At 39.7% G+C, this 23,386-nt stretch overlaps 1 protein-coding gene across 1 annotated transcript in view; it reads right to left on the bottom strand.

Annotated features, from left to right (window-relative positions):
• Window positions 1-15,487: 15,487 nt before the first annotated feature.
• Window positions 15,488-23,386, bottom strand: part of FBXO9 (F-box protein 9) — a 44,492-nt gene continuing 36,593 nt past the window's right edge. Inside the window, exon 13 of the mRNA XM_047859407.1 lies at window positions 15,488-16,090. Within this exon, the coding sequence (XP_047715363.1) occupies window positions 15,982-16,090 (109 nt within the window). The 3' untranslated portion in view covers window positions 15,488-15,981. The remainder of the gene's footprint in view (window positions 16,091-23,386) is intronic.

The following is a 23,386-nucleotide window of genomic DNA, read 5'->3' as shown; positions in this document are numbered from 1 at the left end:
AGTGGGTCTGAAGGATGTCATCTGGCATATGGAATCCTTTAACAAATACACTATAAAAACACAAAATGACTCAAAAAACACTATTTCCTTACCTAATGCTGAAGTTACACAGATGTTCAAAGCAGTTCTACAAAATCAAATGCCTTAGGTGTTTTAACAGCTGCACAGGGTGGTACATATGCTATTATTAAAATGGGATGTTGTGAATATATTCCACATTATGAAACAGGATTGTGAAAAGATGAATACTCAAATTGGCACTTTACATTATCCCTCCCTCTCCTTCAATGATTGTTTAAACTCCTGGGCTGGAGAAGGATTTTGGTCAACTATCAAAGGTCTTTTTCTCAGGTTTCTTTTTATCATAATAATCTTATTTTGTTGTTTTCTCTGGTGTCTCTCCACCTGGTGCTGAGACTCCTTCAGTGCCATAAATTCAAGCCGACAGATGGTTCTTTCTACTTGAGATTCATACATGTTGTCTACCTTGGATTCAGCTGTCTCTGCCTTCTGTAACTCCTATATAAAAATTCCCCATCTGACCAATGTTGACCCATAGGTAGGGACATCTCTTCACCCCTGTTCAGCAGGAAGAAGTTACAGAAGAGAAGACCTTCCACCTTCAGCAACCTTAAAGATTTAAGGGTCAAAATTGTTCAGGGGGGAAAAGATGAGGAGAAGCAAGGCAAGACAAATGCAGTAAAATTAAATTTCCTTACAACTTGCAGCCCAGTGGTAAATACCTGAGACCTGCAGGGGCTGATATTCCTCAGAGAATTCATGGCTGCCTTAATGGTTTCCTACAGACTATGAGCAACCTTACCTTGACAATAATAGCCAGATCTACAGGCTCCTAGTAGTCTTCTTTAACATATCTATTCTCCCTCCCCCCAAACTTAAAAGTATGTAATCAGTCGCTCCTCACAATCAGAAGAACATCTCCTTCGGCCTATAGGGTCCTGTCCCCATGACATAATAAAAGCACATGTTTGCACCGTAAGATGTCTCAAGAATTCTTTCTTAACCATTGCGCTCCATGGCCCCACCTCAATAACTGCTGGGATAGAGACATTATGGGGGATTTAGGAAACACAGGAAGGGGTATGTTCTGGTAGAGTCTCGGAATCTATCACAGAGTTGCTGAGCCCAACGTTAAGAGGGCATTCATCAGCTCCATGATGGGCTCATTGACCTCTGCCGCCAGTTGCTCAAGTGGAGAAGCTGTGGGGATTGAGCTCAGCCCAGATCACCCTCTTGCTGTCATTGTTTTACCATGTGCCTATCCGTTAGTGCAGCCCCCCCCCCACCCCCTGCCTCAGGTAGGTATTGAGCATTTGAAATACAGCTAATTGGAACTGAGATATGTGGCAAATGTAAATTATATTGCAGATTTCGGGAATTAATAAAAAACGAAGTGTAAAAAAATTCCATTAATGTTTTTGTATTACATGTAGAAATGATACTACTTTGGATATATTGAATTAAAGTATACTATTGAAATTAACTTTACTTGTTTCTTTTTATTTTTTTGTGTTAGTGTTGCTCTAGAAATATATATATAATTAATATATATATAATATATATATAATTAAACTATATATATAATTAAACTATATATATAAACCATATATAATTAAACTATATAGTTTATATATATATAGTTTATATATATATAACTATGTGTATATATATATATATATATATATATATATATAGTTTAAATTATACTTGAATTAGGCAATACTAGTCTAAGTCATTGGTTCAACTCCAGTGGGAATTCTAGCATGTTTGAGTTTTGATGTGAGTCCTTTAGAACTGGGCTCCTGGCTCTGCTACAAGTAGGTGTTCTGGAGTCAGGCTTGCTTCACTACTCAGTAGTTAGGGTAAGCTTGAAGAAGTTTAAATAAACTCTTTTAATGTCAGGGTTCTTAAAATTTGTAAAGTGGGAACAGTAATACCTATGAATTATGAGCATAAACACGATAACCCCTATCAACCAAAGCTTTTTGCTCCATACCTAATATATTTAAGTTCTTAAGAAAATTTTTTTTAAATTTTTTTTTAACCTTTATTTATTTTTGAGACAGAGAGAGAGCATGAACAGGAGAAAGGCAGAGAGAGAGGGAGACACAGAATCTGAAACAGGCTCCAGGCTCTGAGCTGTCAGCACAGAGCCCGATGCGGGGCTTGAACTCACGGACCGTGAGATCATGACCTGAGCCAAAGTCGGACACTTAACTGACTGAGCCACCCAGGTGCCCCTTAAGAAAATTTTTAATGTTTATTTTTGAGAGAGATAGAGCATGAGTTGGGGAGGGGTAGAGGGAGAGAGGGAGACAGAGGATCAGAAGCAGGCTCTGTGCTGACAGCAAAGAGCCCAATGCAGGGATTGAACTCCCAAACCATGAGATCATGACCTAAGCCAAAGTCAGATGCTTAAGCAACTGAGCCACCCAGGTGCCCCCTAAGCTCTAAAAATTTTTAAACAGCTTTATTGAGGCTTCATTTACAAATAATATTCTTAATACTCTTAGTGAACAGTATTAAGACTAAAATTTTGTCTAGTGCTTCCTACTGCTAAGCCCTTTGTATGAATTCCCTCTAATTTGTGCGAATTCTACTTTTACCACCTTAGGCAAACCAGGTCACCTTGCTAGATCCCCATTTCCTCGCCTCTACACTGGGATGATCAATAAATGATTTCTAAGATCAATTCCAGCTTGTTCTTATTTCCTGGTTCTATTTCTTCTTTCATCTCCCGAAGATGTGTAATTTTGGTTTGTTTTTAAATTTTTCTTCTACTACCCATACTTTCCTGTTTCCTCTGTGTTCCTTTTCTCTGTTGAGTAAGTTTGCTTCTCTATCTTTTGTGTTAGACTTTCCCTTCACATGTCTGGTCTCCCCGGCTTGTCCGTTGATATTTGAGAATGAGACACTGAATGCTAACTGGAATCTCTGTGTGTTGGGTGGGGTGTGGGAGGTGGCGTTGACTGAGCAGTGAGGGATTTTGTTGAGGCAGTTCAGTGTCAGTATTTATAGGTCTTCATATGGAGGATATTTATCAAAGAGGAAGCCTCCACATTCCTGCTTGATGGGGGTAAGCCTGGTAATTTGAATTCTAGGGGCTAACTAGGGATCCTTCCTGCCAGGTCAAACCATTTCAGTGTGCTGCTTTACCTTCCATTGGAGATCAGTTGAGTTGGTTTGCTCTTTTTAGCTTCCCCTACTTCCAGCCAAGGTCTCGAGTCTCTATGGAACAACAGCAGTAATACTAGTACATACAATGGCTGCCACTTATTAATTACCAACTCCATCAGGCATTGTCTTAAGTGATTAACATGGAGTGTATCATTTATTCCCCTCTACTCTCTGGGTAGGTACTATTTTTTGTTCGGATATGGAGAGTTTAAGTGACTTGCTCAAGGTCACAAAACCATGGATCTAGCACTTCTACCCGGAGCCCATGCTCAAAGCCACTATGTCATTTGTCCACCTGCTTTCTATTTCCCAAATACTACCCTCTCTTGTCCATTGATGGTGCCTCTCCTGTTCTCCTTGTCTTTGAAATGTATGCTTTATTTCCTTACTGCCACTTTAGGAGGGTTTCAGAAAAGAGTGGGGACAAATGTGCAGGTTCATTCATCATATATAACCAGAGACGGAAATCCCTTTTTGGATATAGGCAGCTATCACAATTGGTCACACTGACTGATGGATGGCCAGTGTGAGACTAAGGCCAAACCTGCTGTCCCAGCTTCTGCTTCTGACCCCAATTAGACTTTGTAGCCACAGACGCCTCAGGGAGTCCTGGCTCATATATATCTTGGTATCATGGTCAAGTTATCTAGAACTGTTGCTGACAGAATCCGCCACTGAGGAAATGATTGCTAGGTTGCAAGATTCAGAGCATGAGACCATCAGCTAAAGAAGACAGAACTGGAAGTATTTTACTGTGGGAGTGAAAAATCACACATATATATTAGAGGCCAGAACAATTGACACCAAAAGGTAAATAGTAGATTTTGTTGGGTGATGTGACTATAGGTGATTTATATTTTTGCTTTGTGTTCATCTATTTTCCAGATTTTTATACTGCATGTGTTATTTAACAAGAAATGATTAAGGTATTTAAAAACATTCTTCCTTTGATTTAGCATTTCTACTTCTTGGAAGTATCCTAAGGAAATAATTAAGGATGTGTGTTAAGATTTAGCCACAGGAATGTTCATTCCAGAAACATTTATACCAGCATTAAGTTAGAAAACAGAAATGTGTAAGGGGAGATTAAAGTTGGATTATATAGCCATTAAGAATATATAATGAAATGTACATGATATTACTATGTGAAGAAAGCAAGCCTAGAAAGCATTATGTACAATACAATCCCAGTTTTTTATTGAAGTATAATTAAGATACAATGATATATTAGTTTCAGGTATACAGCATTGACTCAACAGTTCTATACATTACTCAGCACTCACTGTGGTAAGTGTAGTCCCTCACCATCTGTCACCTTTTGATATTATTACAATACTATTGACTATATTCCCTATGCTGTACTTTTCATCTCCATGAGTGGTTTATAACTGGAAGTTTGTACCTCTTAATCCCCTTTATCTATTTTATTCAAACCCCTCCCCCCACTTACCTCCCCTGTGGCATCCACCAGTTCTCTGTATTTAAGAATATTTCTCATTTGTTGGCTGGTTTGGGTTTTTTTGTTGTTGTTGTTTATCTGTTTTGTTTTTTTAGATTCCATATATGAGTGAAATCACATAGTATTTGTCTATCTCTGACTTATTTCATGTATCATAATAACCTCATGTTCATCCATGTTGTGGCAAAGGATGAGATGCCATTCTTTTTTATGGCTGAGTAATATTCCATCATGTGTCTATAACACTTCATCATTATCCATTAATCTATTGACAGACTCCAGTTGCTTCCACATCTTATCTATTAAAAACAATGCTGCAGGGGCAAATGAGTGGCTCAGTCAATTAAGTGCCCGAGTCTTGATTTCGGGTTGGGTTATGGTATCACGGTTCATGAGATTGAGCTCCACCTTGGGCTCTGTGCTGACAGCATAAAGCCTGCTTGGGATTCTCTCCCACTCTCTCTCTCTCTTCCCCTCAACCTCCCCCACTCTCATGTGCTCACATGCTCTCTCTCAAAATAAATAAATAAAAACTTAATGCTGCAGTAAACCTAGAAGTGCATATATCTTTTCTAATTAGTGTTTTTGTTTTCATTGGGTAAATATCCAGTGGTAAAGTCATTGGATTATATGACATTTCTATTTTTAATTTTTTGAGAAACCTCCATGCTGTTTTCCACAGGGGCTGCACCAATTTGCATTCCCATCAACAGTTCATGCGGGTTCCCTTTTCTTCACATTCTTGTCAACACTTGTTGTTTCTTGTATTTTGGATTGTAGCCATCTGACTGGTGTGAGGGGATATCTCATTGTGGTTTTGATTTGTATTTCCCTGATGATGAGTAATGTTGAGCATCTTTTCATGTGTCTGGTGGCCATCTCTATGTCTTCTTTGGAGAAATGTCTATTCAGGAAGATCCTCTGCCCATTGTCTAACTGGATTATTTGGGTTTTTTTGGTGTTGAGTTTTAAAAGTTCTATATATATTTTGGATATGAACCCTTTACCTGATATATCATTTTCAAATCTCTTCTCCCATCCCATAGGTTGCCTTTTTGTTTTGTTGATGGATCCCTTTGCTGTGCAAAAGCTTTTTAGTTTGATGTAGTTCCATCAGTTTATTTTTTGCTTTTCACCCCCTTGCCTGAGAAGACATATTTAGAAAAATGTTGCAAGACTGATGTCAAAGAAATTACTGCCTGTTTTCTTCTAGGATTTTTATAGTTTCATGTCTCACATTTAGGTCCTTAATCCAGGTTGAGTTTATTTTTGTGTGTGGTGTGAGAAAGTTGTCTACTTTCATTCTTTTGCGTGTGGCTGTCCAGTTGTCCCAGCACCATTTATTGAAAAGACTGTCTTTTCCCATTGTATATTCTTGCCGCCTTTGTCATAGACTAATTGAACATAAAAGTATGGGTTTATTTCTGGGCTCTTTATTCTGTTCCACTGGTCTGTGTGTCTACTTTTGTGCCAGTACAATATTGCTTTGATTATTACAGCTTTGTAGTAGATCTTGAAATCTGGGGTTGTGATACTTACATCTTTGTTCTTCTTTTCATGATTGCTTTGGCTCTTTGGAGTCTTCTTTGGTTCCATACAAATTTTAGAATTATTTGTTCTAGTTCTGTGAAAAATACTGTTGGTATTTTGATAGGAATTTCATTGAATCTATAGATTTCTTTGGGTAGTATGAACATTTCAACAATACTAATTCTTCTAATCCATGAGCATGGGATATCTTTCCATTTGTGTCATCTTTAATTTCTTTCATCAATGCTTTACAGTTTTCAGAGTACAGGACTTTTACCTCCTTGGTTAAGTTTATTCCTAGGTATTTTATTATTTTGGGTGTAGTTGTGAATTAAATTATTTTCTTAATTTCTCTTTCTGCTACTTCATTATTAGTATATGGAAACACAAGCAATTTCTGTGTGTTAATTTTGTATCCTGCAACTTTACTGAATTCATTTATTAACTCTAATAGTTATTTGGTAGAGTCTTTTGTTTTTATGTATAGTATCATATCATGTGCAAATAGTGACAGTTTTTGTTGTCATTTTATTTTTTTTTTTTTTTTTTTTTTTTTTTAATTTTTTTTTTTTTTCAACATTTATTTATTTTTGGGACAGAGAGAGACAGAGCATGAACGGGGGAGGGTCAGAGAGAGAGGGAGACACAGAATCGGAAACAGGCTCCAGGCTCCGAGCCATCAGCCCAGAGCCTGACGCGGGGCTCGAACTCACGGGCCGCGAGATCGTGACCTGGCTGAAGTCGGACGCTTAACCGACTGCGCCACCCAGGCGCCCCGTGTTGTCATTTTAAATAGTGACAGTTTCACTTCTTCTTTGTCAATTTGGATGACTCCTTTTTTCTTTTTCTTGTCTGATTGCTATGCTAGGACTTTAAGTACTATGCTGGATAAAAGTACCAAGGGTGAATGTCCTTGTCTTGTTCCTGTTCTTAGAGAAAAAGCTCTCATTTTTTACTATTGAACATGATGTTAACTTTGGGTTTGTTACATGTGGCCTTTATTATGTTGAGATGTGTTACCTCTAAACCCACTTTGGTGAGAGTTTTTATCATAAACAGATGTCGAATTTTGTCAAATGCTTTTTCTGCATCCACTGAGATGATCATGTGGTTTCATTCTTGGTTTTGTTGATGTTGTGTATCACATTGATTAATTTGTGAATATTGAACCATCTTTGCATCCCCAGAATAAATCCCATTTGATCGTGGTGAAAGATCCATTTAACGTATTGTCGAATGTGGTTTGCTAATATTTTGCTGGGGATTTTTGCATCTATGTTCATCAGGGATATTGGCTTTAATTTTCTATTTTTTTTTTTTTAGTGTCTTTGGTTTTGGTTCTAGGGTAATGCTGGCCTCATAGAATGCATTTGGAAGCTTTTCTTTCTTCTTCTTCTTCTTTTTTTCAATAGTTTGAGGAGAATAGATGTTAACTCTCCCTTAAATGTTTGGTAGAATTCACTTGTGGATCCATTTAGTCCTGGACTTTTGTTTGTTGGGAGCTTTTTGATAACCAATTCAATTTCATTACTGATAACCAGCCTGTTTAGATTTTCTATTTCTTCCGGATTCAATTTTGAGAGATTGTATGTTTCTAGGAATTTATCCATTTCTTCTAAGTTTTCCAATTTGTTGGCATATAATTTTTCATAGTAGTGTCACAATCCTTTGTATTTCTGTGGTGTCAGTTTTACCTTCCCTCTTTTGTTTCTGAATTCATTTTTTTGTATCTCTTTTTTTTTCTTTATGAATCTAGCTAAAGGTTTTTCCATTTTGTTTCTTTTGAAAGAGCCAGCTCTTGGTTTCATTGATCTTTTCTATTGTTTGTTTGTTTGTTTGTTAATTTAATTTTATTTTTTAATAAATTTTCATTTTTTAATTTTTAATGTTTTTTATTTATTTTTGAGAGAGAGATTGAAAAAGACAGCACGAGCAGGGGAGGGGCAGAGAGAGAGGGAGATACAGAATTTGAAGACAGGCTCCAGGCTCTGAGCTGTCAGCACAGAGCCCATCATGGGTCTGGAACTCATGAACCATGAGATCATGACCTGAGCAGAAGTCAGACACTTAACTGACTGAGCCACCCAGGCGCCCCTGTTTTTTTAATTTTAGAGAGAGAGCATGTGTGAACAGGGGAGAGGGACAAAGAGGGAGAGAGAGAGAGAATCTTAAGCAGACTCCACACCCAGCATCACGCCCAATGCGGAGCTCAACCCCATGACCCCAAGATCATGACCTGAGCCAAAATTAAGAGTTGGAGGTTCAACTGACTGAGCCACCCAGATGCCCCTCTGTTGTTTGTTTTTTTGGTCTCTATTTCATGTACTTCTGCTCTGATCTTTATTATTCTCTTCCTTCTACTAACCCTGGGTTTTGTTTATTCTCCCTTTTCTAGTTCCTTTAGGTATGAAGTTAGATTGAGATTTTTCTTCTTTTTGCCCTTTAAAAATTTTTTATGTTTATTTTTGAGAAAGAGAGCAAGACAGAGTGCAAGTGGGGGAGGGGGGCAGAAAGAGTAGGAGACACAGAATCTGAAGCATGCTCTAGGCTCTGAGCTGACAGCATAGAGCCTGATGTGGGGCTCGAACCCACAAACTGCAAGATCATACCTGAGCTAAAGTCAGACGCTTAACCAACTGAGCCACATAGGAGCCCCAGATTTTTCTTGTTTCTTGAGGTAAGCCTGTATCACTATAAATTTTTCTCTTATAACCACTTTAACAAAGATTTTGGAGAGTTGTGTTTTCATTTTCATTTTTCACTGGGTATTTTTAAAATTTCCTCTTTGATATTTTCATTGGCTATTGGCTATTTAGTAGCATGTTGTTTAGTCTCCATGTATTTGTGCCTTTTTTTTTTTTAAGTTTTTTTTAAGACAGTCTCTTTAGCAAATGGTGCTGGGAGAACTGGACAGCAACGTGCAGAAGAATGAAACTAGACCACTTTCTTACATCATACACAAAAATATACTCAAAATGGATGAAAGACCTAGATATGAGACAGGAAACCATCAAAACCCTAGAGGAGAAAGCAGGGCAACAACCTCTTTGACCTCAGCTGCAGCAATTTCTTACTCGACACATATCCAAAGGCAAGGGATTTAAAAGCAAAAGTGAATTATTGGGACCTCATCAAGATAAAAAGCTTCTGCACTGTGAAGGAAACAATCAACAAAACTAAAAGGCAACCAATGGAATGGGAAAGGATATTTGCAAATGACATATCAGATAAAGGGCTAGTATCCAGAATCTATAAAGAACTCACCAAACTCAATACCCGAAAAACAAATAATCCAGTGAAGAAATGGGCAGAAGACATGTATAGATACTTTTCCAAAGAAGACATCCAGATGGCCAACAAACACAAGAAAAGATTCTCAAAGTTACTCATCATCAGGGAAATACAAATCAAAACCACAATGAGATACCACCTCACACCAGTCAGAGTGGCTAAAATTAACAACTCAAGAAACAACAGATGCTGGCAAGGATGTGGAGAAATGGGAACCCTCTTGCACTGTTGGTGAGAATGCAACCTGGTGCAGCCTGCAATGGTGTGGAGGTTCCTCAAAAAACTAAAAATAGATCTACCCCATGACCCAGCATTAGCACTCCTAGGAATTTACCCAAGGGATACAGGAGTGCTGATGCATAGAGGCACTTGTACCCCAATGTTTATAGTAGCACTTTCAACAATAGCCAAATTATGGAAAGAGTTAAATGCCCATCAAATGATGAATGGATAAAGAAGATGTGGTTTATATATACAATGGAACACTACTTGGCAATGAGAAAGAATGAAATCATGCCATTTACAGCAACGTGGATAGCACTGGAAGGTATTATGCTGAGTGAAATAAGTCAGAAAAGGACAGATATCATATGTTTTCCCTCATACGTGGATCTTGAGCATCTTAACAGAAGACCATGGGGGAAGGGAAGGGGTAAAAATAGTTAAAAACAGAGAGGGAGGGAGGCAAACCACAAGAGACTCTTAAATACAGAGAACAAACTGAGGGTGGATGGTGGGGAGAGGAGAAAATGGGTGATGGGCATTGAGGAGAGTACCTGTTGGGATGAGCACTGGGTGTTGTATGTAAGCCAATTTGACAATAAATTATATTAAAAAATAAAAGGTTTTTTGTGTTTATCATTTTTGAGAGACAGAGACAGAGCCTGAACGGGGGGGGGGGGGGGGGGGGGGTTGGCAGAGAGAGAGGGAGACACAGGATCTGAAGCAGGCTCCAGGCTCTGAGCTGTCATCACAGAGCCCAACATGGGACTCGAACCCACGAACCATGAGATCATGACCTGAGCTGAAGTCAGATGCTTAACCGACTGAGCCACCCAGGCACCCCTGTATTTATGTTTTTAAAATTTTTTTCTTGTGATTCATTTCCTGCAATTCATTATGTTATATGAAAAGATGTATATGAGGGGCTCTCTCTGCTGTCAGCATGGAGCTCGCTTCAGAGCTCTTTCTCTCTCTGCCCCTCCCCTACTTGTGTGCACACATCTCTCTCTCTCTCTCAGAAATTAACATTAAAATTTTTTAAAAAGATGCATACAGTTTCAATCTTCTGAAACTTATTTACTTAATTAAATTTTTATTTTAGAGCACATGAGTGGGCGAGAAGGGCAGAGGGAGGGAGGGAGAGGGAGAGAGAGAGAGAGAGAGAGAGAGAGAGAGAATGAATCCTAAGCAGGGTCCACACTCAGCACAGAGTTTAACCCAGAGCTCTATTCCACTACCCTGGGATCATGACCTGAGCCCAAATCAAGAGTCATTCAACAGACTTAGCCACCCACGCACTTCAGTCTACTTAAATTTATTAAGACTTGTTTTGTGACCCAACATGTGACCTATCCTGGAGAATGATCCATGTGCACTTGAAAAGAACATGTATTCTATTGGTATTGGATGGAATGTACATCTCTGTTAAGGCCTTCTGGTTTAATGTGTCATTCAAAGACACTGTTTCCTTATTGATTTTCTGCTGGATGCTCTAGCCATTGAAGTAAGTGGAGTGTTAAAGCCCCCTACTTTTATTATATTACTGTCAGTTTCTCCCTTTATTTCTGTTAACATTTCCATTATGTACTTAGGTGCTCCAATGTGGGGTGGACAGTTATTCACAATTGTTATATCTTCTTGTTGGAAGAGCCCTTTATCATCATGTAATAATGCCCTTCTTTGTCTCTTGTTACAAAGTAATTTTGTCTGATCTAAGTATTGTTACATTGATTCCTGCCTCCCCATCCACTTCTATTTACGTATCTTTTTCCATGCTTTCACTTTCAGTCTGTATGTGTCTTTAGTTATAAAGTGAATCTTTTGTAGGCAACATATAGATGGGTCTTTTTTTTTTAATCCATTTAGTCACCCTGTTTCTTTTGATTGGAGCATTTAGTCTTTTTCCATGGAATTATTGATAAGTATGAACTTAATATTATTATTAGTTATTATTAATTTGCAGGTACTTTCTGTTCCTTTATTCTTGCTCTCTTTCCTTGTGGTTTGATGGCTTACTTTAGTGTTATGCTTGGGTTCCTTTCTCTTTTTTGTGTATCTATGATATGGTTTGATTCGTGGTTACCATTTCATTCATATATAATGTCTCATGTGTACATCAATTTATATTAAGTTAATGGTCACTTAAATTCAAGCACATTCTAAATTTTTATTTGTGTATCACCTAACTGAATTTTGTGTAAATAACCAATTTTACTACTTTTTGTTTTAAACTCCATACTGACTTTATAAGTGATTTTATCTATTACCTTTACTGCATGCTTTAACAGTGAATTTTTTTTTTCTTTCATCATTTCCTTCTAGCTATAGCCTTTTATTTCCAGTCAAAGGATTCTCTTTAATGTTTCTTGTCAGGATATTCTAGTGATGATGTATTCCTTTACCTTTTGTTTGGGAAGTTCTTTCTCTCTCCTTTTATTCTAAGTGATGGCCTGCTAGATAGAATATTCTCAGTTACAGGGTTTTGTTTTTTTTCCTTTCAGCACTTTGAATATATCATTCTACTCCCTTCTGGCCTGCAAAGTTGCTGCTGAAAACCAGCTGATAACCTTACAGGGTTTCTCTTGTACGTAATTTTTTTTTCTTGCTGCTTTTGAAATTCTCTTTATCATTACTTTTTGCCATTTTAATTATTATGTGTCTTGGTGTGGACCTCCTGGTTCATCTTTTTTTTTTTTTTTATGTTTATTCATTTGTTTTTGAGAGACAAAGAGTGGAGCACAAGCAAGGGAGGGGCAGAGAGAGAGGGAGAGAGAGGATCTGAAGCGCTGCACTGGGAACAGAGAGTCTGATGCGGGGCTTGAACCCACGAGCCACAGGATCATGACCTGAGCCGAAGTCAGATACTTAACTGACTGAGCCACCCAGGTGCCCCTCCTGGGTTCATCTTGCAAGGGGCTCTCTGTGTTTCCTGGACCTGGAAGTCTGTTTCCCTCTCCAGATTAGGTAAGTTTTCAGCTATTATTTCTTCAAGTAAATTTTGTTGCCTTCTCTTTCTTCTCCTTCTGGGATCCCTATAATGCAAATGTTATTAAATTTGATGATGTTGAGTTCCCTTAACCTATTCTCATTTTTTATTTTTTTAATTTATTGATTCTGTTTAGCTTGGTTGCTTTCCATTACCACCTTCCAATTACTGATATGTTCTGTATTCTCTAATCTGCTGTCAGTTCCCACTGGTGTAATTTTTATTTTGGTTATTGAATTCTTCATCTCTGGTTCTTTTTTATATTTTTCTTCTTTTTGTTTAAGTTCTTCCTGAGTTTATCTGCTCTTTTCTCAAGCCTAATGAGTATCTTTATGACCATTACTTGGAATTTTTTATCAGGCATATTGCTTATCTGTGTCATTTAGCGCTTTTGCTGTGATTTTCTAGTATTCATTCCTTTCAGCCATATTCCTCTGCCTCCCCATTTTATCTTAGTCTTTGTGTATATTATGGATTAGGGAGGTCAGCTGTGTCACCTGGTCTTCATAGTAGTGGCCTTGTGTAGAAGATATCCTGTGGGGTCCTGGAGCACAGTGTCCCCAGTCACCAAAACCAGGTGCTCCAGGGGTGCCCCTTGTGGGGGCTGAGTGCACTGTGCTGTCGTGACTGAGTGGTGTTTGCCTTCTCCTAGTCAGCAGCAATGATCCACTTTGCTGTAGGCACACAGCAGAGTTTGGTTCTTGCACTGTTGAGGGGCCTAATACCGGTTTGGGACTTGCAGGTGATGCGCTCAGTAATCAGACCATGTGTCTGCATTCAGCCTTTCTGCTGCGGCTGCGGGCCCTCAGAAGGACAGGTTTTCTCCCTGTGGTCCACGGAGGCTCTCATTCACTGGCAGGGCCGGACGTCAGAATAAATGTCTGCAGTTCATCCCTCTGCTGCAGTTACGGGTGCACCAAGCAGCAGTGCTTTTGCCTTGCACAGCCAGCCAAAAGGCTCTGCTAATGGAACTGTAGGCACACCGGTATGTGGGGTTCTCTCTGCCTCTCCCCGTGCCAAGAGTCACTTTGGAGTGGTTCCAGTCCCTGCCAGAGCTGCTTCGGTGCGCACCTGCTGAGGCAAGAGGGTTAGATGATGCAAGGTTTGCAGGGGAATTCAATTCAGGGGTGGCACACGGGGCCAGTGAGGTCGGTGGGGAGTTAATGCTGGTTCCCACCAGTGTCTATCTAGTCTAGGGGAGGGAGAGCCCCCAGCGGCCCCAAGCACTCCTACCTTGTCCTCCACTAAGGTGTGAGAAGGGGGCTGTGGAGGAAACACAAGAGGGAGAGAAGTTGTCTCCACAGTTAGTTCTTAGGCCAGATTCCCTAGAAGGGCATCTGGACATCTGAGCAGTTCAAGCAGGATATAAATGCAATTTCTGGAAAATGTTTTGATTTTTTAGGAGTCGACATACTGCTCTGTCAGCTTTCCATAGTAGTTATTGGTTTGTCCAAATAGAGCAAAGGAAGGACATTCCTGAAGTTGAAAGGCTTCTGCGACAGGACTTGCAGAGAATAGGAGGAAAAGGTTACACAGCAAAAATTCCTCCTGGTTAGTTTTCTTTGGGTGTTAGGATTGCTTTTTGATTCTCTCTATATATTTTTTTATTTTAATTTTTGTTTTAATAAAGCACAGGAGCAGGGGAGAGGGGGCAGAGGGAGAGAATCTTAAGCAGGCTCCACACTCAGTGCAGAGCCTGATGTGGGGCTGATTCCTACAACCCTGGGATCATGACCTGAGCCAAAATCCAGAATTGAACACCCAACTGACGGAGCCACCCAGGTGCCCCGTTGTTTGTACATTCTAATATTCTCACAATACAGGTATATTGCTTTTGTATTGAAAACCTATGTACATAAAATTTGAAAAAATAGTATTTTCAGCTTCAAGGTAAATACGTAAAAGTTGCTTTAGTGGTCACCAGAGGGAAGCTTTGAACTTGGTATCCACTGGCTATATGCAGCAGGTATTCTAATCCAGGCATGAGTGGCAAAGCAGAATCGACTCCCACTCTCCTTAGGAATCTATTTTTCTAGCTCTATTTGATTACGTCCGAATCAGCTGTCCTCTTAACCTGTATGTCAAAACTAGTAGTCACATCATAAAGAGCTGCCTTCTCTAAGGCATTTTGCTTCTCTCTCTCTTTTCTACCTTGAGGAAAACATCATTTCTCAGATTGTTACACAAAGCCAACCTAAGCAGAAGTCTCTTCTCACACACACGCTGGATGCTTGGTTTTCATCTTTAACATAACATGTAATAACTTTCTCCCACACCGAATTGTAGGAACTTGGGAAGCATTTCTTAATGTCAACATGAACTTGAAAGCAACTGGCTGCAGATGCTGATTTCTGAAAGGATGGGAGTCTTCAACCCCAGCTGTGTCTGAATGTCCAACAACAAAGCTGATTCCAGGAGAGTTCTGCCACACACAAACTCTGAGACCACACAGCAATGGCACCATCATCAGGGAGGTAACACAGCACACTCAGTGGCTGGCTCTCTCCCCACTTTAATTCTGGACAGAGTTGGGCGTGGGTTGATATGATCATCTGCTGCTCTTTTAGGAACAAAGGTGCCCAGCTGAGTTTGTTGAAGGGCTCCAGGCCAGAGTTCAGTCTTTCTCACTTAATGTCACACATCTGTAAGGTGCCTAGATGAGGCTGGAGTATGGAGAGTGACAATCTGTGGCCACATACGGAGACCACAGATATAAGGAGGCAGATTCCTAGACCTTCGCTGGCTACCCCAGGGCTATGTTTTATTCCAACATTTAAAAAAGGCCATCTAAATACATTTTCTTGAAAGAAATGTTTATTATGTTTATTGGTCAAACAGTTTCAAACAAATCCAGAACAAGTTTTCACATTTTGAGCCTTTAGTGCAGAGAGACTATGTCATGCGTGAAAGAAATGCTGGTCCAGTGGAGCCCTTCCCTGATGCAATTAATATTGGGATGATCAGGCAGAAAGAGAATTATGTGACAGAGCTCTGCTCAGAAATCCTCTTGAAAAAGAACAGGATTTAAAGCTCATTTTAAGGTTTGTCACAACATAAATGTGCTTAAACAACTTGTAATCTCAACTTCTTAATTTCAAAACAAAATACCCCAGGTATCAACTATCCCTTTAAATAAAAAAAATAATCAATTTATACTCTTCTTAAAAGAACTCTAACAATGTAAAATAAGTTCCAATTCCATATATATATATATATGTACATTTATAACTTAGGTGCTCTTTTGCTCTATATACTTTGATTCATGCAACAGTGACAGAGGACTGGACGGGAGGCCCTAGAGAGGCCTCTCCGAGAAAGCAGTGTAGCTCCTCACTCTGGCGAAGAACAAGGGGGTGTACATCTTGTCAATCTCAAAAGCAGTGACTGCAGTCTCACCAGTTGATCTGCAAGAAAGCACAAAAAGACCAGTTCCAAGGAAGTTGCAACTTATTTAAAATTCTTCCATCTTTATAGGGGAGGACTTATATTTTAGTCTTTATTTTTAATTCATCTCAGTAAATTCTACATGATAGAGGCATGATACAAGAAAACCACAGGCCCCAAATGGTGTCACTTAGACCGAGTTTCCAAACCAGGGCCTAATACATAAGCGAAATGCAATTTCAAATCAGTCAGGAATTTTATGATGGGCGCCCATGCGTCTGCCACATGGGCCCTCTCCATCCCCCAGAGGAAGAGGAGGTAATCTGCATGGGAAGACTCCCTGCTCTTTCCCTCTAAGTGAAAGCAGCATTGCCTGGGAAAAACCTTTTCCTTTGTTAATAACCTTCTTGTCCCCACCCTCCTACAAAAACCTTCCATTTTGTGCAACTCCTCCGACCTCCCCTCTACTTGTTAGATAGGATGCTGCCCAATTCGTAACTTATTTAATAAAGCCAATTAGACATTTAAAATGTACTTGGTTGAATTTTTGTCATTTAACACATTTGGTAGCAGCAACAGGATCCCAGGTGAATTTCCAGCAGCACTTGGGGACAATGAGAAACAGGTATGGTACCTGTGACCCTTTGAGTTCACTGCCTTTCTCACCATTTTCAGGGGTGTGGGTAAGTTCCTCTCAGTTATGAGTTTTTTGTTGTTGATGTTCAAGCTCCCCATCTAGCTGGTTTTCCTTTACAGGGCAGGTCAGCTTGAGGTGGCAGAAGGGTCTGCCTGAGCCAAGCCCCTAGCCTTGCAAACCACAATTTCCTGGTAGAAAAGCAAGGTTCCTCAGGAATTGGTGGTGGTGTACACAGGGCCTTCTTACAGGCCGAAACACTGAGGTGCACGTTTGCCAGGATGGTTTTGTGCAGAAAAGGCTATCAATAGTGGGAATCTTGGAAGCCAAAAAGCAGCACGAATTGGTGGGTATGGGTGGAGCATTTAAAGGCTGTTAGAGGGCTCCCCACCTCAAGAAGTCTCCTGGGATAGAAGTTGGTCATGGAACAGGTTAGACAGGCACTAGGTCACCTACCAACCTCAAGAAACCTTCCAGGCAACAAAGTAGACTGTAAAACACACAGTTCCCAACCCCATGGTGCATCCCTTTTAGGTGTTGGTTCAACTTGGAGAAACCCAAAGGCCTAGCTAATGGGATCCTTAAATCCTAATAAGTCAAGCGTGCCATGTTCCAGCACACCTGCTTATTCCGTGTCTAAGAACTCTAGTCCCAGAAGTTTTAGATATCCAGAAAAAAAGGCAAAATCCTCCTAAGCTTGTTTTGTATCTGAGGAACTTGGCTTGGTAACCATCAGGTTGGGTGCCCCAAAAGGCAGCTGAACAGAAATGTGGGTTAACTCCGTGGCTAGGGTCCTACCAAACTGCTGCCAGCCCTCAGAGGAATTACAACCTAGAAATACAATGGCCAGTATGGGGAACACGCCAATTAGATAAGATCATTTAAGAAGTACACTTGCAAGCAAGGGTTTCCAAATTAAACAGGATGGGAGACCTGTTTTCTGGCATGCAGAGACTTTCAAAAGGTTTTAAAATTCCAAAGTAGTTTCACTGAAAGATTTTATCACAGGAAGTTAATGAAAAATTAAACACAGAAAAGGTAACTATCTAAAGCAAGACTTTTTTTTTTTTTTAATTTTTTTTTTCAACGTTTATTTATTTTTGGGACAGAGAGAGACAGAGCATGAACGGGGGAGGGGCAGAGAGAGAGGGAGACACAGAATCGGAAACAGGCTCCAGGCTCTGAGCCATCAGCCCAGAGCCCGACGAGGGGCTCGAACTCACGGACCGCAAGATCGTGACCTGGCTGAAGTCGGATGCTTAACCGACTGTGCCACCCAGGCGCCCCTAAAACAAGACTTTTAAGACTGACATGACTCCTACTGCTTCCTCTCTGTCTTCCTTTGGGTATTCACTCTAGTCTGAATTTTTTCTTCCACTCTGAGAAGGCTAATAAAACCATAGACAAAATTCTGCCAAGTTAATGGCCTTACAGGTTCCCTGTTACCTACCTTCAATATCTACCTTCAAAGAAGGGCCCTCGTGTGAACCCCTCTCAGAGTTGATGAAGCTGAGGGATTTTTCTCATAAGCTGCTACATTATTCTTTAAACAGTCAAGGGTAAACTGGCAGATACAGATATAGATCTTGCCAAAGCGATCCTGGAAAAACTGGCAGAAGCCAGCAAAAGGTGAAAATTCTTACTGGAACCAGCTCTTCCAAATCTGTCTGCCCAATGAAACAGAAAATAAAATCACACTGCCCCTTCCCTTCTAAATCCAGACCCATTGGTTATTGATCCCTTCTCTCCCAGGGACAGCTATTGCCTCCTTGCTGGTCTTGTTTTGTGTAACTGGTCTTGGTTTTCTGCCTGCCTGGAACATACAGGTTGTTGGTTCTTTCTTCTGGCCATCACTGTGAGTGGTTCTAGATTTGGGAAAGTTGATACCCCCTGCACTCTCTTTGGTGACCCATCTTATACCCGAGGGAGGCTATTCAGTATTGCCAAAAATACTTAGAATTATGTACCGAGAGGAGAAAAAAAGCAAACTGAGGGCACTGTAGTTGGATAGATGGAGCAACCTATGATTTCATTTAAATTACAATCCAATTCTTTGAAGAACTGAAAGCAACTGGTCCTGATGTTACAAATGTTTACAAAACCAGAAATGTAGCTCTATAGGCAATCGTGAGTTCACCTATGCCTCTAGCAATCCCCAAACTTGCCCTGGTTATCTCAAACAGCTTGTACATTATTGGCCTTAGGAAACCAAAGTTCCTCTAAAAGGAGCTTGTATTTTCCCCTGCACCTTTTAAATCTAAATGTTCAATGTTCTACCTGGTCTTCTCCAGGAGCTCTTTAGTCCATCTCGTTAAAATGAAAATTTAAGGGAGATAATTCTTATCAAGAAAAAAATAAAACAGAGAAAGATTTTTTGGAATTTTAATTACCAAGGAGAAGCACAAAACTTAATATCCAAAGATGGATATTAAAAAAAAAAAAGCTTTACCCCCTAACCGGGTAACCTTAACCTATTCATCATCTACCAGAAAAACAAACTCACATCCAACTTTCATTAACTAGTAAATCCTGTACTGATTTCATAGCAGAAATTTCAAAACCAGCTCTAAGTCCCTGAGCCTGTCTGTTCACATGTGTCTACAAGTGTGTTATGTGTTACTTTCTACCTCCGCATGGTATTGCTAAAATGGATTTCTAAAAAAGCTCTACATAGTTGGTTTCAAGGCAAGTGCCTGTAAGGATGGGCAGTCTGAAACTCAGAAAGAAACCCAAATGTTTAAGTTCACAGGTTTTGGGAAAATATTTGATATAAAAACTAGATTATGGTTGATGGCTTAATTAAAACAAACATGTTTTTAGTTATCAACATTAAATATAAAACTTACTCTACCTGAGTTTACTAGCTATTTAAGTTCACGTTCTCTCTTATAAGATGTAGCCACACAAAACATAATAGCTTAGGATAATGGCTGACTTTAATGTCTAATGTTTAATAAAGTTCTTGTAGGTAATCTAAACATAATTCAGGATATTTCAAAAATAAAGACAAAAGTTTACAAATGAGCTTTTCAGCAATATTTTCCCTAAGTTTTTTATTTTTTATTTGGATAGTCTAAAACCTTGAAGTTTTACTGAGATAGGTTAAATAAGTTAAAGTCATTAAATATGTAGGTCATTTCCAAATAAGAGAAAATTCTAAAACATTAATTAGTAAACATAGGCTTATCTACTTTTGGCTTCCTATTACAGAGAAACAAAAAGATATTTAAACAAGCTAATGCTACATTAAAAAATTTAAAAAGGTACATGCTTATAGAAATTCTAAAATGTATTCATAAATATGCAAATTAAAAAAATCTAAGCTCACTTCTTAGTTTTCACTAGAAATTAAGGTTTCTTAAGGGTTAAGAATTCTAATATATATAACTAAAGCCACTAAAAATAATTAGGGAAACATCTGTATATGCCAGGAAAAGTAGGATGTGTTTTTAGTAACAAAAGGTATGAGAAATGGAGATGTGTTTTTTGTTGAGGAAAAAGAAGTTTTATCCTAAAATGAAGCTGGTTGTTTAAAGGGAAAAAAAAATTTTAAAAAGGACAAAAAGTGTAGAAAGAAGTGGTGGGGCCCTTGGGTAGCTCAGTCAGTTAAGCGTCCAACTTGGGCTTAGGTCATGATCTCACAGTTCATGGGTTCAAGCCCCGCGTCGGGCTCTGTGCTGACAGCTCAGAGCCTATAGCCTGCTTCTGATTCTGTGTCTCCTCTCTCTGCCCCTCCCCTGCTCCTGCTACGTCTCTCTCTCAAAAATAAATAAAAAACATTAAAAAAAAACAAGTTTGTAAAAGGTATGCAGAAAGAATCTTTGAAAAGGAATTTTAATGTGTGGTCAAGCTGGTTAAGATTAAAACTTATTTTAAAAAATGAGTTTTAGGGGTGCCTGGGTGGCACAGTCAGGTGAGTGTCCAACTTGATTTTGGCTCAGGTCATGATCCCAGGCTTGTGGGATCAAGCCCCCTGTCGGGCTCCACTCTGAGTGTGGAGCCTGCTTGGGAGTCTCTCTCCCCCTCTGCCCCTCTCCTCTGTTCGCATGCTCTCTCCCTTACATAAAAACTAAGTAAGTTTTAACACCAAAATAAGATGGTGCAAAATTAGAGTCTGGCTTTCTGTTAAGAAAAACAAAGTTTTCTTGGACTTTGGTCTGCTTTTGATAAATTGCAAAAGTGTCTTTACCTTTTAAATATTAAGTTTCATAATGATTTGTAATCCTATTTAGGCAAGTGCTTTAAAACCCTTTTTAAAAATTTTTGAAAAACTTCCAAAGGACCTGTTAAACTAATGAGGCTTACTTAGTATGTAAATTACATGGAAAGCATTGTCAAATGAGTTAACACTAAGCCTTCTCTATGTTTGTAAAATTGTGGCACATATGGATAAAGTCTACTCTGCTTCCATAAAAATGGCCCCTCATCACCAGACTCTTGTCATCCTGATGTCCTTGTGACATGGCAGCAGCCCACTTCTAAACTGGAGAAATGGAGCTAAGTAAGCAATGACTGCAAATGAAACCAACACTTGGGTTATGGGAAACCCAAGATGGCCTGGTTCTTTCTGGCTCCCTGGCAAATCCCATTTTTTTTTTTTTTTTAAGTTTATCTATTTATTTTGAGAGCAAGACAGCAAAAGCGAAGGAGGAGCGGAGAGAAAGAAACAGAATCCCAAGCAGGCTCTGCGCTGTCAGCACGGAGCCTGATGCAGGGTTCAAACCCACAGACTGTGAGATCATGACCTGAGCCGACATCAAGAGTTGGACACTTACCTGACTGCACCACCCAGGTGCCCCACAAATCCCATTTTTCAATTGTTGCATTCCTACCACAGGACATTTAAAAAGACTCAAATTATAAACAGACATTGATAGACTGGTTTTGAAATTTTATAGATGTTTATCAGCAATATTTGACCTGACTGGTCACCACTACTCCCCTCTTCCCAAAAATCTACTTTTGTTCCCAGAAGCCTTAAACCTCCACCCTCTGGACTCAGAATACTTGCAGCTGGACTTCATTCAGTTGCCACTTAGTATGGGTTATCAATAAATGTGTTTTTGTTATTATATGGGTGGTTTCTAGATGGGTCATGACTGCTGTAAGACAGATGCCCTCACAGGAAAAAATAAGTAACATTAAAAAATGTGTTTCCCATTTGGGGTATACCTTCCACTTCATCTCCAGTGATCAAAGCAGCCATTTCACCGGACTAATCATATGAGCCTTAATGAAAACCCTACAAACTTCTTGGAATTCTTAATGAAACCTTACAAACTTCTTGGAATTCTATTAGTACACAACCTTCTGCTGAACCCCTGTTGTCTCATGCTCATATAACCAGCTACTACAAGTCTCTAATGTCTTGTGTTCAAGCCTGACATCAAAAGGTTCAAGAAGCTTCTGGATCCCAGTTCAGAGAAACCTGTTGATCACAGTTTAGAGCTTGGTGACTACATAAACATCAGAGGAAAACAACCCTCCAGCCCCACTGGAAAAGGACCTTACCAGGAGTACCAGGTGCTCCTGACCACTGACCCTGCTCCAAAGCTAAAAAGTATTAAGCCCTACGTACACATCACACAATTAGAGAAGGCTCCACCTGACACCTGGTCCTGTACAGATGCTGGAGGCCTCTGTATCAAATTGACAAGGAAAAGACGTAGCTGACATCAAGGTAGATTCCTTCCTTCCCAGATGATGGATCAACACCTCATATGCTAACTAAACGTAAACCCCTTTTTCCTCTTCGCCTTTCCTTCACTCTGGCATTGGCCTGGAAAGATAACACCCTCATCTATATCTCCCAGGCCATTGCTAAGGGAGATGGGGTGTATAACCTCTGGAATTTCTCTAAATTTACACTGTTGAATTAAAGAAGACCTATGAGGAGACATTCATGATTCAGATTCACTCCTTTTCACAGGTCCCTATTTCCTTGGTTAGGGATAAATATAAATGAGGCTATGATCAAGAACTTCTTAATTCTCAAAAGTATTGCAAAATCTGCTGCTAAAGCAGTAGCACAACAGAGATCCTTAGACTCTCTAGCCAAAGTTGTCCTTGATTATCTTTTAGCTGAACATCTTGTGTTGTGGCCACCACCACCCACTGTGACTGGATTAAGAACACTTAGGGGGAAGTTAAAACTCAATTATATAAGATCACTGAGCAAGCCCCTGGGCTTAAAAAGATGACTCCTTCAGCAGGGTCTTTGACTTGTTTTTTCTTGGTTTGAGTCTTGGAGACCATGGCTCTAAAGTATACTCCCACTATTGGGTATTATCCTTATAGTAATAATCCCTTTGATGCATTATCTTCTCTCAAAATCTTTGAATGTATGTTCACAGCCACTGATCAGCAAGCAAGTGATCTCCTAAGACTGGAATGTGAACCTGAAGCTGTGACCTAGCAACATCATAGAGATTAAGGAAAAGAATCAGGAGCTATAGGTACCACACAAAGGATCTACAAAAGCTGTGAGAAGTACAGAATGGTAATTGACAGTTGGTGCTAATGCCTTAAATTTTTATCACATCTCTCAGTTAAGCTGAGAGTCTGATCAAAAGGGGGAACTATTAAGAAAACCACAGGTCCTGAGGCGCCTGGGTGGCTCAGTCGGTTAAGTGGCCGACTTCGGCTCAGGTCATGATCTCGCAGTCCGTGAGTTCGAGCCCCG

Source organism: Prionailurus viverrinus, chromosome B2 (genome assembly GCF_022837055.1).
Source record: "Prionailurus viverrinus isolate Anna chromosome B2, UM_Priviv_1.0, whole genome shotgun sequence".
NCBI lineage: Eukaryota > Metazoa > Chordata > Mammalia > Carnivora > Felidae > Prionailurus > Prionailurus viverrinus.
Note: the sequence above shows the minus strand (reverse complement) of the source record. Positions and strands in the feature narration are given on the sequence as shown.